General features: G+C 38.0%; 1 protein-coding gene across 1 annotated transcript in view; it reads left to right on the top strand.

Moving 5' to 3' along the window:
- The window catches only part of si:dkey-112m2.1 (transmembrane protein 132C), a 213,916-nt gene that overhangs the window by 165,045 nt on the left and 33,660 nt on the right, over positions 1–15,211 (top strand). The window contains exon 5 of the mRNA XM_024257731.2: positions 4,181–4,370. Coding sequence (XP_024113499.1) covers positions 4,181–4,370 — 190 coding nt within the window. The remainder of the gene's footprint in view (positions 1–4,180; positions 4,371–15,211) is intronic.

Raw genomic sequence — 15,211 nt, 5'->3', positions numbered from 1 at the left:
TTTTTTTTTTTTTTTTGAACGACTGCTGCTATCACATGTCAGGATTCAATTATAGCCAAGACAGCTGTGTCTACTGTTGTCTGCACAATCCCTCCATCTGCTGATATTTTTTCTGTTGCCAGCAGGTCTGTCATTTCCTTCTCGGGGCGTTTTTCCCACTCATGGTCAGATCCACGGTCAATATGCAAGCACACTGAACATCTATGTGTGTTTGGTCATTTATACAAACATCAGGTTTTCTTTTTTTTTTTTTTTTGTGGTCCCACATCACATCAAACAAACTAAATCTCATTTGCAAAGAAAGCTGCAACAGCAATCTGAACAAATAAAGTCCAGCACGAGCTGCCCTTTACAGCGTGACCTCCCGCTGCCTGAAAAACGGCTCTGTCACAGCGCTCCGCTGCTGTTTTATGTATTAATCTAATGCATAAAGATCCACACTCTGTCCTTTATTGCTACACATTCAATTTGCGGGACTATAGATTCCGGTCTTTGACTTATTATTGTTATCGGTGCTAACCAAATGGCTGCTGAGCGTCAATGTGGGCGCCTCTGGTCTCCAGAAGAAACTTTTTTTTTCTGCTCCCGATGCGTTTTCCACAATCCAGACATCCATAGAGGTGTTACGAGTGAAAGGAGGAAAACACATCTTCTCGTCTTGCATAGCTTTGTGTTTCCCAGCTTTTTTTTTCGAATAAAAGGAATTTCTTTCCTGTCATTGCTTTTCTGTCAAGCTCAAGCTTTCTGTTTTTTAGGCGTGCTTGAAATGTGTATCTTTTAGGATTGAAAGGGGGTGCTACTTTTTTTTTTTCCTATATTTTTGGGTGTATTTATTGTTCTGTTTGTGCTACTCTTTCCAACAATCCACCTGACAGAGATAGCTCAAAAGCTTCCTTAAAAATGGCCCAACTGAATTTTCATTTTTCCCCCCAAAAAAAGCAGCAGAGGTTTTCCCCAAATATATTTGGGACGAGACAAGTTGTAATCCAAATAGACTTTTCATTTTAGCTGTTTCATTTGATTATTTCTATTCTTTTCTTTTTATATGTCCACTTTTTGACGCCGTTCCCATTCACACCCAAAGGTCGCTGAAACAAGCCTTTTCGGGGGAGTGTATTCAATCGCAATGAGAAAAGAGCACATGTGCATTTATGCTTCCAAACAGACACAAAAGAACTCAGCCTGAGCCTTCCAGTTGTTGTGCTGCAGGCATTCATCATAACAACTACATGCCTGATGAAGGGCTGCAGGAGAAAGACAGGGCACTGCCCTCTGTTGAGAGCAGCCCAGAACTGCAGGTCATCAAGAGGTTGGAGGAAAAAAAAAACTAGAAAAAGAACAGATTGAGCTGAAGAGAAGAACTCCTGTATTGTTCAGCGCTAAAGCTCTGATTGTTAGCAGCTTCATTGTAAAGCATGACTGTTAAAGATAATTGATTTGGCTGTAATTGCACACCATAGGCATAAACTCCATAATCACTGCAGTTGACTTCCCGGAGTCTAGATTATGTGGTTAGGCGGCACACACAACACTGCAGCTCCAATTTCTGCTTCAGAATCAAATAAATACAATCAGAGTCATAATTTAGCAATAATAAATATCTGAAAGAGGCTAATTTTTTTATTGTTTATGAAGGACAATAACAATGTCATCATTATGACATTTGAATTAAATTTGAGATTAAAATCTATAAAATGCATGAAATAAAAAGAAATTTAGAGTTCACATAAAATAAGCAAAAAAAAAGTATTTGAAAATAAAAAGTTAACAATTAAACTTTATCATGCATCATTATTCATCTACTGCATTAGAACAAATATTGACAAGTTAGCCATCCCTATTATGGAAGTTGTGATAGGCTTGTTTGCCGCACTGTAAGGCACACTTAAAACCCTTAATCGTTCTAGAAATTGAGATAATAATTCTGAGTGCCTATACGGATAATTTTGCTTGCGTTTACTGATCGAGGTATTACTGTTGAATTTTGTGATTGGTCAAACCATGTAAGTTTCAGAAGTTTCTCGTCAGGATCTGCAGCTCCGGGAATGATAACAGTCCAGCCCACAAGCTCCACCCCTCTGGCTGGATTTTCAAATGTCGGCTGTGGGTGGAGTCAGCCTCCAACTTCCCTGTTTGGTTTCCCTTTAAAAATGTTTTCTTAAGTTTCTTTTTTTTTTAAACTATTTGTATTTTATTGGTTTAATCATGACTTATAAAAAGGTTTGTTGAAAATGAACAGAAACTTTGGCTCAAAGAAACTATTTTTCTAGGTTACAAATCTGCTGAATGACCTTGTTTTTATTTGTTTCCCTTTTTCTACTGAATGAATTTTACAAATCTTTTTTTAAGAAACAGAAGCTAGTGAAATAACAAATTGAGTCAATTGAATAAATATTACAAATACTTGACCTCACATTACTCGTGTTACTCATATGCCGTCTTGTAAGCAGTAATAGCTTCCTGTAAGTCTGTTTGAGTAACAGATTTAAAACTTTAAATGTCCTTGCATGTCAAATAAACTTGGGGACACAGGTTGTGTTTGCACACAAACACGCACGTGTAGTAGTTGTACCCGTGTTGCTGCATTGATGGAATTTAAAAAAAGTCAAAGTAGTTCTCGCAGCATTAGCTGTAACTGACACACAGAAAGGTCACCTCCTTGCAGTAAGCAGCACTTTAGCTACATTTAGTGTTGGACAACACTGCAGTTTTCCTCAGTCAGGTGATGCAAAATGATGCTAAGTGAGCTTGCAAACATATTTTTTTCATTTCTGACTATTTATCACAGCAGGACAGCGAATGCAGAATTAAATCAGAATAAACCTGCACGAGGGAAAATATTGTTTTTCCTACAATGTGACATTTTAGGTGTTTTGTAGGAGCAATATTGGTTGAAAGAATTAAGCTCTGTCAGCAGGATAAATCTGATGTTAATTTAATAGGATTTCTAAACAATGAGTTGTTTCTCTCTTTAGAATGATTTTCTATTGGGGTAATGGAAACAAATACAGTCACAACCTCACTGTCCTGACATGAACCGTCTTTAGGAAAAACAGTGAAATGCATTTGGATTAAAGCCTGAATTGATTTATGTTTTATTTGATCAGATGGAACAACTCTCCCTGTTGCCCTAAAGATTACCTGAACACAAATTCTGCTATTTGGCAGAATTACATCTTGAAGGTACAGAAATCACAGTGGGCCAGAGCCACTATTGGAGCTTTACAAGGAAACACACAGCTCAGAAAATTACCATCTTAAACTAAAAAGCATGCCTGAGTAAGCAAAAATGACTGTTTTGCAGCCTCCTCACCCACACTGCCTTCCAGCCCCCCAAACAGTTTTCTGTATCGTTTTCATCATTCCTTAAGTTTGCACTTTGAAGCTAGTGTCTGAAGTGGGAACGTAGAGGGGAAGCTTCAATGCAGGCGTGCCAAAAATATATTCCAGAACCTTCTCCTGCTCTTCCTGCTGAGTTTGAAGTGTTTGCATTAATTGTTTAATAGTTTACTATATAAAATATGATTTTATTAAAGCTTTGAATATTATATTAAAATGTTGCAGCTCTTATTTACAGTTTTCCACCTAAACTTCCCATAAAGGCTTTAGCGTTATTGGAGATTTTCTGCACCGTGTACCTGTGTTTATTTGTTGCGAAAAGTGTTTGCAGTTTGGTTTGACTTTGACACCTGAGGGAGAGACTTCATCAAACCATGCATGCAGCAAATCAAATCAGTTTGGAAGATTATTTGGAGGACGTTATTTTGCATTCATTGTTTTTCTGCTTTGTTTGCATCCCCATCAGCTGACGGAGAATTATTTGCTCGGCTTTGGCAATCTCTGCAGCCGACGCTCCACACTGCAATAAGAAAAATAAATTGTTTTTTTTGTTTTTTTTTCCTAGCATAGGGGTTCAGTGGAGATCTAAGAATGAATATCAATAGTGCAGGAATGAGATTTTTATATTTTAAAATAAAGTTGTTCAAATAGGAGAAAAAATCTGCACTACTAACATTTTTGATGTTGTTGAATGTGCTAAAGTATATTTTTAGGCAGATTACAATACTGAATGATTTAATTATTTTTCAGAAATTATTAACCCAATGTTTTGCCTCCATTTTTGTCGTTGTCGTATGCAAACCCTCCACAGATTAAACATTTGTCCCCCTTCCTGTTGCAGAGTGGAGGCTGTGGGATACCAGAAAGTGCTGCAGGTAGACCTGGAGGTGAACGGCCTGATGATGAATCAGGGGGTGCGGGAGGTGACGTGGCAGGTGGAGTATCCGCTCACCCGCAGCCTGACCACCGAGGTGCAGACCCTCATCCGTCTGGCACCGCAGGACCTTGGCGGGATCGTTCCACTGGCGATGGTGAGCAGCAAGCAGTCTCGCTGCAGAAGCACTCCAGTGCCCATCAGTGTTATCTGCAGCTGCATATAGGAGAAGATAAGCTTTGGTTGGGGGAATTAGTGGTAATAGCCATACGTGAATGGTAAAGGAAATCCCGATAAAATGGCTCACTCTTTAAGATTAGATAAGCTCCTATCAGTGACCTCAAACGTTTAATTATTTAAAACTGGTTTATTAAAAAAATATGTTTTTTTTAAATCTAAAAAAACTCCTATCTTTTAATCTTTACATACATTTGTGCCACAGGAATGACCCCTCCTCTTACATGTACTAACAGATTAAAGCACACATTCTCAAACCAGCTTCCTTTTGAATTATTCAAGTCCTTTCATGTTATATTATGCCAGTGTGTAGAACTGTCATACAGCATGCGATGCATATGCCTCTTATGTGAATACTGATCTAAGGAAAGAGAGTAAAGAGAAAAATAAAATGTAAATAAGCAAAGTATAGAATCTGTTTTGGTGGAAGTAGTTATATATGGGATAACATCTGAACCTGTTGCTGGGAAACAGACTGGTTTTTATTTATTTTTTTGTTTGTTTTTAGACTAAATGCTGTGACATTTGTCAAAGTGTACGCTATTTCTATTTGAAATAATCTAACATTTTTTATATAGTATGCTTTAGATGAGAAATGAAACTTAAATTGCTTTTCATAGATCAAAAGTTCAATGATGTTTTTGAACTTACTCTGTTAAGCAGATTTAAAGTTCAATAAACATTGACTAGGCGTCTGGTGCCGAATAGCCTTGAGACGTTTAGCGTAAGCAAATGAGTCATATTTAGTAGCATAAAAGCAGAAAAAAATTACATTATACTTGCTAACTTAGCTGCCTTTTATTATATTTCGGAATATGTGATATGTGTTCAAGAATGAACTAAAAGTGCGTTCAAGAAGCCACGTTTAGGATATGGTGTTCACACTGGCTACCCGATACAAGCCCATGTCTGCCCCCTACAGTTGAAAGAGGGTTGATGCGAAATGTCAAAATGGGGAAAAATTTCGCTCCAGGTTTTCTTCTGTCACAGCTCTATTCTGATATTTGAAACACTTGATGTCAAATAGTTCTCTGAGCCCAAACTGCAACTATTGATTTCTCTTCCATGATCAATTTTCAATTGGTTGGCACTTCTGTGAATTAAAGGGGACACCATTCATACCTCACTACACAGTAAAAAGTGAAACATTGGATCAATTAACAAAAGCTCTGTAATTTATTACGTTTTAAGCCCCCCATAAAAATGTTTGTAATAAAAAAAAAAAAAAAATTCCCAGTTGTGTTTTAATTGTGATTATAAAGTTTTAACCGAATTTCCACAACTTAAATGTCTTAAAAAGTCATTTTTCATATTGATCTGAAGCTTCTGTTTCAGAATCTCCTCTGAGGGGGCGTGGCTTTTAAATCTGAGAGGCCCCACCCCTGATTCCTCCCTCTCTGATTATGTTATCTCTGTTTCTCGCTAGCGTAAATCTTCATGTTACAGTATCGGGTAGTGATGGTCCCGTGTAAACACCATATGGCGTTCTTACTGTAAATTCGCCTCTCATGCCCGGCGTGAACACAATATAGCAGAATGGATGTGCGATTTGTACGTAAAACCTAAATATGGTCATTAAAAATGGGCGTAGTTATCCATGAACATAGGAGTTTTTAATGTGGAAACCCAAAATGGCATTTACGTACCCTTACATAAACTTTTCATTGGAAGTGCCGTTACCAGGGTGGATGTGAATTTAGTGTCATGGACACAAAACAAAAAAAGGTGACACTTAATTTGTACATGAGATGATTGGATGGTAGAAAATGTGCTTTTTTCACTGGCCTCATAACACGCTGGTTAATGTACATCTTTGCTCCCTGAATGACACATTACATTTAAATTTGAACATCCCAAATGTTGATGAATTAGTGAATAGCCTCGGAATAATTGGATTGTAATACTGACTCTGTAAACATGATAAACTGTTGTTTAATTGCTTTTTGAAAAGTAAAAGGAAAATCATTCATGCAGCAAAGAGATAAGAGTAATTAAACATCCGCTCTTTTCCACTAGTAATCAACAGAATAATATTTTAAAAATGAATAGGAGATGCCTTGAAGTGCTCTCTAATACTGGGACGAGTTGGTAACAAAGCTGATTGCCCAGTAGCTACCTTTGAATATGTTTTTCTTTAAAAATTGATTTTATTTGATTTTAATAGAGAAATTAGAAGTTCCTAAATAATCTTACACAGAATCTAAAATTTAAAACTTTATGCAAAAAAAGTAAAAATCATCAAATACCAGTACTAGAAGAAAGATGATTTTAAAAATGTTACTAAATGTATGTTCTAAAATCAGATTTTGTCCTATAAAAGCTTAAATTTAATGTTAAATTCAACTGGAAATTCCTGTAATTTTATTTAAATCAGAAAGTACAATTTAATATAATATAATTCTTTACTTACTCAGGAATGTTTTTAAAGAAGTTATTTATTTTTTGCACTTTGTCTGTAAAGAGACATTGTGGCAAAGAAACAATTCTGGCTTCTTTTCTTTTATCATGTTGACCCTTGTTCTTAAAGCAGAGCAAACACAGATAATGTCTTTCTTTGAGACACAAAATGCTGCCTGTGTTTTAGTTTTTTTCACTGTTGAAGCTTTACTGCTATATATGTACACACACAGTTTCTGGTGGGAGTAAGGTTCTAAAAATAACCCATAATAGACAAAATCCATCAAGCACGTAACTTTATTTTTGACGATTATTAAGGCTGTAAAACTCCTTACAACACACTTTATAGACTCGTACAGACAGACATTAACATTTTTATACATTTATCTTATTTAAACGCTCCTAAAGCTCAAACTATAGAAAAAAAGACCAGTATTAAGCTAAAATTAAAGTTAAAGTCCCTTTATGTCTCCTTTCCACTGAGCAATCCAGACCAGACTGGACTGGGCCAGACTGGAATTTGGAGCATTTCCATTACCAAATGGACCTGCTAAGCAGGACCGACTGGTACCATTTCTGATCCCCCGTTGGTCGTAGGTCTATAGAAAAATGGAATGGAGCCGTTAAGGCGGAGCTACTGTCGTCATATAATGAAATTGGCGGAAAGGTTTTACGACAACAGCAAGCGTCCGACCAGCGCTCTTCCCAACTCAAGATCCAAACCGAAAGTTTTGTCCTCTTTCCGGCTGGATTATTTTTTGTCCCCCCCGCAGTCTTCTTGTAATATACAGTATTCCCCTTTATTTGTGGGGGTTGGGGACTGGAGACACCCTGAATCCACAAATATGGAAACGCCCCCTGTTTCCTTCTCATCCGACCCCGGCGGCCGAAGAATGTCCGTTACCGATCCATACTCATCAAAAACACTGCCAATTGTGCTTTGTTTAACATTTATTGAAAAACAATGGAGAATTGCTCAACATAAATACGTTTTTTTTTTTCACAAAAACAAGTTTATATTGCTTTTGTTTAAAACCAGACATTACATTTTATTCTTGAAAGATATTTTGTTCCACTTTTTGGTGTGCAAGTCAGATAAAATAAGTATTGCCAGTATTGTGTTAACCGCCTGTCCCTCCACACAGCAGTGTTAGGCAGACTGGGGACTGCAGTTGTAACTTGATGAGTGGCTGTGTTTGTTTCTCACATCACAGCTTACCCGACAGTCTCACTCTGAACTTTATCTGCTCTGACTGCACCATGCTCTCAATCACACATAAAAAGTGAACACTGTTGTCCTTTTGGCATAAAAGAGTCCTCAAACACAATGTCTCCATCCAAACTGCAGTTTTGGTTAAACCGAGACAAACAGTTGAAATGTATCTAACCTGACCTGCGAGTAACGAGGTTGATGGAAACTGAAAGCGTCTCATCACCGAGCTTAAAAGACAGTAGAAGACCTGCCAGCCATAAGTGTGCCACTTTTACCGCATCCTCCCATGAATTTTTGATCTCTCTCTTGCTGCGCTGAGCCTCTCTGTTCTCTCATTAGAAGAGACAGCCAATGTGGCCCCCTTAGCTCTTTACAGTACACCCCAAATGCTATCATTAGCATTTTGAGTCATTCCCTCTGAAACGAACTCCTTAATAACATGAGCTTTTCAGTCCTAAATCCTTCTAATCACTGTTATTAACAAGAACCCTCACCTTTTTTTCTGGTGATCAAAGGGGACTTTCTTTGTCCTAAGTTGTTTTATTTAGGTCAAATGTTACTTTCTCCATTTATATTCAGCACCACGTGTTTGACAGATGGTGATATAGTGAGGACACAATTCATAACAAGCTGCGTCCTCCGAGCTGCATGTGAATTAAACACAAAATAAATGGCTCCTTAAATATATTGTTTGCTCACTGTCCTAGAGTGTCACCCGGACTGGTCCTGCACTCGGCGGCCATCAATCACGTTGTCTTCCTGTCGAGAGCAGAATTTAAAATTGACTGACAGAGCAATAATAGGATGTGCAGTGCAGATATCCGCTGGCATTCCAAGTGATCACCGCACAGAGCTGTCCATCTGCATGCGCTGCTGTGATGCACATTAAAGCTTATTTCATGGATGTTTCTTTATGTGTTTGCACGTCTGAACATGACTGCTCCGTTCTTCTCCTGTGGAGTTTAAAAGCATCGATTCTCTAAACTACCCCTCAAGAATTGAGCTGTAAATTAGGTTTGTTTGTCATCCGTGGCCCTGATCATCTCCCTCTATTCAATGTGGTACAAAACAGCAATGAACTAAAAGCAGAAAAGTGCTTAGTGTTGTTTGATTTGAACATGAGGGTGTGGGATTTATTTGTGTTTTTGTTTAAGTTGATACAGAAGACGATGCTGGCAAAAATGTGTCATAAAGCACAAACACAGCTACTGCTGATGTGCAGAAAATTTGTCTTAAAAAACGACAAGCTCTTTAATTTTGGCTAAAAACTGCATAAATATAATGGGAAAAAAAATGCCCACAGGCAAGGAATGATTTTACAATAGAAAAAAATGTAGTAAAAGTATTTCCAACTCCCTGTTCCCTGAAACATTATATTTTATAAATCAAAGAAAAATTCCAGAAACCGAAACACAATTCCAAAGATATAAATCGAAACAAAAAGGAAACATATCAGAAAACAAAAGTAATTGTAAATGAAATATTAAAAATCAAAACACAATCAGAAATCAGAAAAACCGGGAACTATACGACATCGCTGATTGGATGATGATATCCGCTATTTTTTTTGAGCAAACAGTAAGAGCTGAAGGCCTCTTGTGTGGGACATATTTTACTGTTACAGTAGGGGGTTATGGGTCTCTGGACACAACATGGTGCAGCGGTTGTAAAAGGTTGAAAAGTACTATACAAGTATACACCATTTACACACAAGGTGTATATTTGTATAAACCTCTTTTGTATAAACTTTATTTGCATTGGTTATATTGTATTATTTATATTGGTAAAAGAAGAAGCGGACGGACAAGAGAGGGTTGTTAGGGAAATAGGCGGATGGTTACTTAGTGGGCGGAGGGTAGATCATAAAGAAACAAACAAAATGCTGGAGGATTATCATCACTACTGTCATTTGTGAATGCTAGTCTAAAGGGGCGGGATGAAATTGCTTCATGCTAAATAATTTACCGTTGAAATTATGGAGTCATGCAGAGAGGGACAAAATGGGTTTAGAAAATGGATGGAAAAACATATTTAATCAGCAATGTCTCGTAGTACCTACCTCTTCCAATTTATGCAAAAGAAAAAACATTTAGGATAACTAAAGTTATTTTCAGAAATGAAATGTTAAAAAGTGAAACAAAAAAACAAGGTATTATGGGATTATAAGGTTTTTTGGAATAATTTTGTAATGTTTTTGTTATAATTTGTTTAGTTTTAGTCGTTGTGATCTTTAATACGTTTTTGTGTTGAGTGATTTATTGGAGAGATTTGCGCTTCAGGGCCACCATACATAGCTGAGCATGAAGCAGAGATGAGTAAAACAAAACAGGAAACCCGGTCTGAACCAATAACACACACTTGTGCACATGATCTGAGCAACAGACCCACAAAGAAATGTCACTTCATCAGTCCAACAAGTCTCTCACCTTTGTCAGGGTCCAAGACTCTGTATTTGCCAATTCGGCTCTACTTTGATGCTGCGCCATTGCATTCTGTCACTTGTTGTTGTTTGTTTATTTTCCACTGATGTGCCTTCACTCACCCTCACCCCCTCCCAATCCTAACCTTCTAAATCCCTTTTTTCCCCAGCTAGTAGCCAAGATCGAGCACAGTGAAGTCCTTTGTTTTTCTTAATCAAATGTCCTCCAGGAACAGGAGCGAAGTCTGCAGAATACAAACAAGCTTCACAAGAGACAACGAATCATCACTGCTGATTCAGCACTTACGCCTCTAACGTTAGACTGGGGAAAAGGGCAAAAAGCTCAGCAGACACTAAATATTTAATCCTATCGAAAGTCTTCTGAGTCCTCAGTAAATGATAGCTCATTCTAGCAAATAGTCAGACCAAAAAGTTATGAATCAATATGTAATTAATGAGTGTCGCATTAATCACTGCATATCCTGATTTAACAATCAATCATGATAACTCGTACCTGATGACGACCAATCATTTTCTCACTGTGATTATAGTGGCAGGGCAAGTTTAGAATAACTTTTCTTTCATCCCAACTAAACATGTAATCACATGCATTATACACTCTCTTAAAACGGAATTTTCCTAAATGGTAATTTTCTTGACATCTTGTCCTTTTAGTTCTTCTGCTGCTTGCATGAAAAACATCTTTTTCACTTTAGGGAGAATGAAAAAAAAAGAACAGCTATTTTCTTTTTTTTTTTCTCCTCTTTGCTTGGTCGCATTCTTGTGATTTCAGTTATCAGCACCTTGCTCAGGCTCCTCTCAGACTCCAGCATCAGAATGCAGAATAACTTGGCTGCTGTGCCTTTTTCCCAAGCCATAACCGTAAAAAGATTACATTGTAAGAGCACAGCTCTCCCCCGCTGTTGTATCACTCTTTTCTGAATAAGTGGGGAGAAAAAAATCAAATCTTTGGAGGTGTTGATTCCTCTCCTTTAGCTTTCATTTTATCTCCAACTATATGGACGGTGTGATGTTCCCATGTTCTGTTGGCTGGGAGAGAAAGAGGCAATATAGGGGATGAAACTTAAACGAGAAAAGCGTATATTCAAAATATTGAAAATGAACTAAATGGCTATAGAGGTTCTGTTTATGACTGGGACGTAGGAGGTTTTTGGGTCAGGGACATTTATCCAATCTAATATATGCTGCCATCAAGTTTCAATGTTAAGTCAATGTAGAAATGTGATAAAAGTTCTTGCGGTGCAATTTGGGGAACCAGGCGTGACGTTGCTGCGTCCACTTATCAGGAACTCAATTTTGGGAACGTCACACTTAAAGTGACTCACTTAAAGGGTATAAAAATAAAACCAAAATGGCTGCTCAATGCGGGGATTTTGTTCGGATCTTCCATCTATTTTCTAAACCTGCTGGGGCTGCAGGGTTGTTGGAGACTGTCCGGGTTATTTGGTCGAAGGCGGGTTACACCCTGGACATGTCCCCAGCCTATCTCAGAGCCCATAGAGCTGGAGAGATTGTGCCTGCTACGCTAGCTAGCTTCCCTGGACAGCTGTCAGGAGTCAGCGCTCTGTGTCCCCCTCTGGTTACCGCCGAAAGCCATCTCCAGAGTACTGACTGCAATACATCTCCCAGCAACCTCAGCGCACAGTTCCTGGATGCTGCTCAGCTGTCTCTCATTTGTCAATCAGCCACAGGACACTTGCACACTGTTCAGAGTCTCACTCAGTGCGAAGTGCTGTTTGTGCCACCCTGCCTGCACTACCGAGCATTTCTTTCTGGACCTGATCTTCTGTGTACCTGACCCTGCTTATTCTCTGATTGCCTGCTGCCTGCCCTGACCCTTGCCTGGACATCTCAAGTCTCTTCTTGGATGATCTCATTCTCGTGATTGACCTCTGCCTCTGACCCTTATGATGTTTTTTTTTTTTTATTTTCATCAGGACAATAATAAAAACATCCCCCAGTTTTATTTTTATTTTACCGCTCTTGGGTTAATGCTCAATCTGGGCCAAGGACAGACGAAAGTAATGTCTAAAACGGTCGTCAGGAGTGAAGTACACCACACGGTGAGAGACTCTGAATGATCTGGTGAACCAAGACACAGCGACGTGCTTGCCGGCGCATCTGTAGACCTCTCAAAGGATATAAACCTAAGCTACTTGTTCAACATTGTCCATGTGTTACATGACATGGCAAAGAATGAAGTCCAGAAAAACTCCTGCAGTTTCTTTCTTTCTTTCGTCAAGGCGTCAAGCAGTAAATTTGACATGCATCAAAAGAGAGGTGGCAGAGGCAAATATGACCAACAAATCACATCCAGTGGGAAAAAAAAATGTACAGTATATACAGTAATCATTAGTAATCATTAAGTAGAGGTTAAGGCTTTAGAGCCCATTCACATTGGGATTCTGAAATTGCACTGTTTTTTTTTTCCTCAAGTAGTTGTCTTAGTTTGACTTCAAGAGAAATTTAAATCCTCCTGAAAACTGTAAGTCTCGGTTTTACTTGCAAATGAACTCTGATGAGGTTCAGTCGCAATGTGATTGCAGAGAAACAATCAATTTGGATAAAGAGTAAAAGAAACCCAAAAACAGAGTTAAATTAGTAAGTGACCTGAAAAAACAAACACAATGAGAACACAGTGGCAAGGATGTTTCAAACTAAAAAGAAAATACTGGTTAAATACAGTTCAAAAGTGAAAAAGACAAATAAATGTCCTATCTAAGGACAAACAAAAGCATTACCTGCAGATGTTTCTTTTGCATAAGTCAGATATACAAGTATTTAACAGGCATCATGCACCTCCGTGGTGCGATCCTTCAGTCTTTGCAAATTTTCAGATCTCCACTTATTTTGATTTTGTCTAAAAAAAGAAACATTATTGGTTTGTGTTTGTAAAAGATGAGCAATGCATTTAATTTGAACTCCACTTGACTTCCTAAAAATTATATTTTTTCATGTTCATTTCTTTTTGTTAAATTATCTTTATATAATGACGCAAAACAATTACAGTTCATTCACCTTATTTTGTCCCACTTCCTTCTTGTTGAACTTTTTTCCATTTTTTAGACCTTTAATTCACATCAAATAGTTTAACAAACAACACATACTAAGTAAATCAAATAACTATTTAAAAAAAAAACTTTAAAAGCTCCAACGAAGGGTGAAACTCAAACTCCCATTATAATGGGTTAAAGCGAAAGTGTAGAAAGACATAGAACACATTTTATTTTCTTAATAACTAAAATTGTTGCACTTTTGTTAAAGAATGTGACTCACACGGCACAACCAAGGATGAGTTGCAGAAAAACTGGGCAGATCAATCCTTTTTTATCAATGACAGGAATCTCTCTGCATTGTCTGCAGACTTATTTGGGAGCGTCCTAATAATGCTGATTATGGAAATGCTGATCTTAAAGATCACTCTGATGAAAATTGCGTTTTTGGTGTTTTTAATACATTTTTGTGGCATTTTGAAGATGCTGAATGACATATATAAAGAAAATTAAGCTTAAACCCATTTATTTCTAATTTTTTTCCCAGACATAAAAATATTCAAATTGTGTCATTAGTATTCCTTTGAAACAATCAATCATAATTTTCAGATATTTTCTTGGACATGTGTGTGAAAATGTGTTTTATATTGTGACCGGTAGAATACTGTGTTGTATTAACCACTTTATAGACTGAATATATCCAAATTTGACCAGTGTGGTGTGTTTCTGTTTTTTGTGTAGGTGTGTGTGTTTATGTGAATGTGTGTGCATGCTTGTGAACTTTACTGTATGTCTGACTCCCTTCTACTGTCTTTGCTATTTTTCTTTTAGGCACCATAGCTCGCTAGAAGACTTCCATGTGCAACTGTTGTGCGCTTTGCATTTCACAAATGCGTAGATAAGAGCGTTTCTCGAAATTGCGACAGTGTTAAACTGGTGTGGTAAACTGTGGAATAGTTATATCACCATTTGTGAAAATATTGGACAGGCCACAAGCTCCCTGCTGTGCTCCATCCAGATGCATCCCCTAGACCAGGGCTGGATGTCCCTGGTCCTCAAGAGCCTCAGCCCTGCCTGATTTACAGATTTCTCTGGACTGCTAGATGTTATCAACCTAAACCAGGTGTGTTCAGTCAATCAGGATGTGGAATCACTTGAGTCAGCCAATCAGCAGAAAGATAGTCAAGGAGAACTGGAATACCAGGCAGGATTGTTGCTCTAGAGGTCCAGGGTCAGCCAGCCCTTCACTAAACAATTAGTTTCAGGTACGTCTTCATTTTCCTCGTCTGAGAAGGCATTTGGCTCAAAACTGTACGTCTGAATAGCGTTGAATAGCATTTTAGTTGTACCAGTGATGTTAGCTTAGGGGCTGCAAGCGTGAAAACAGAGAGTTCTCAGTTATGGGTGATGGGAAAGGGGGCGGCAGAGGACAAAAGCTCATATTGAGGTTGTTACTGTAGATTTGTAGAGCAGAATCTACCACACCAATAGTCCCGCCCACAACTCAGAGGCAAATGTCAAATGAACTCCTGCCGCTCTGAAGAAACCATGTCTCAGAAAACAACTTTTTTTTTCCTTTTTTAGCCATAAACACCATAGTCATAATTAAAAGGTCACTGGAAATGCTTTTGAAATACATACAATACTTTGAGTGGGACTTTATCAGGACAGTGTGTAGATGTGCATGCATTATTGCACCTGGAATGGTGAAACGATTC

This window comes from Oryzias melastigma, linkage group LG12 (genome assembly GCF_002922805.2).
Source record: "Oryzias melastigma strain HK-1 linkage group LG12, ASM292280v2, whole genome shotgun sequence".
NCBI lineage: Eukaryota > Metazoa > Chordata > Actinopteri > Beloniformes > Adrianichthyidae > Oryzias > Oryzias melastigma.
This window is presented reverse-complemented; position numbering and strand designations above follow the sequence as displayed.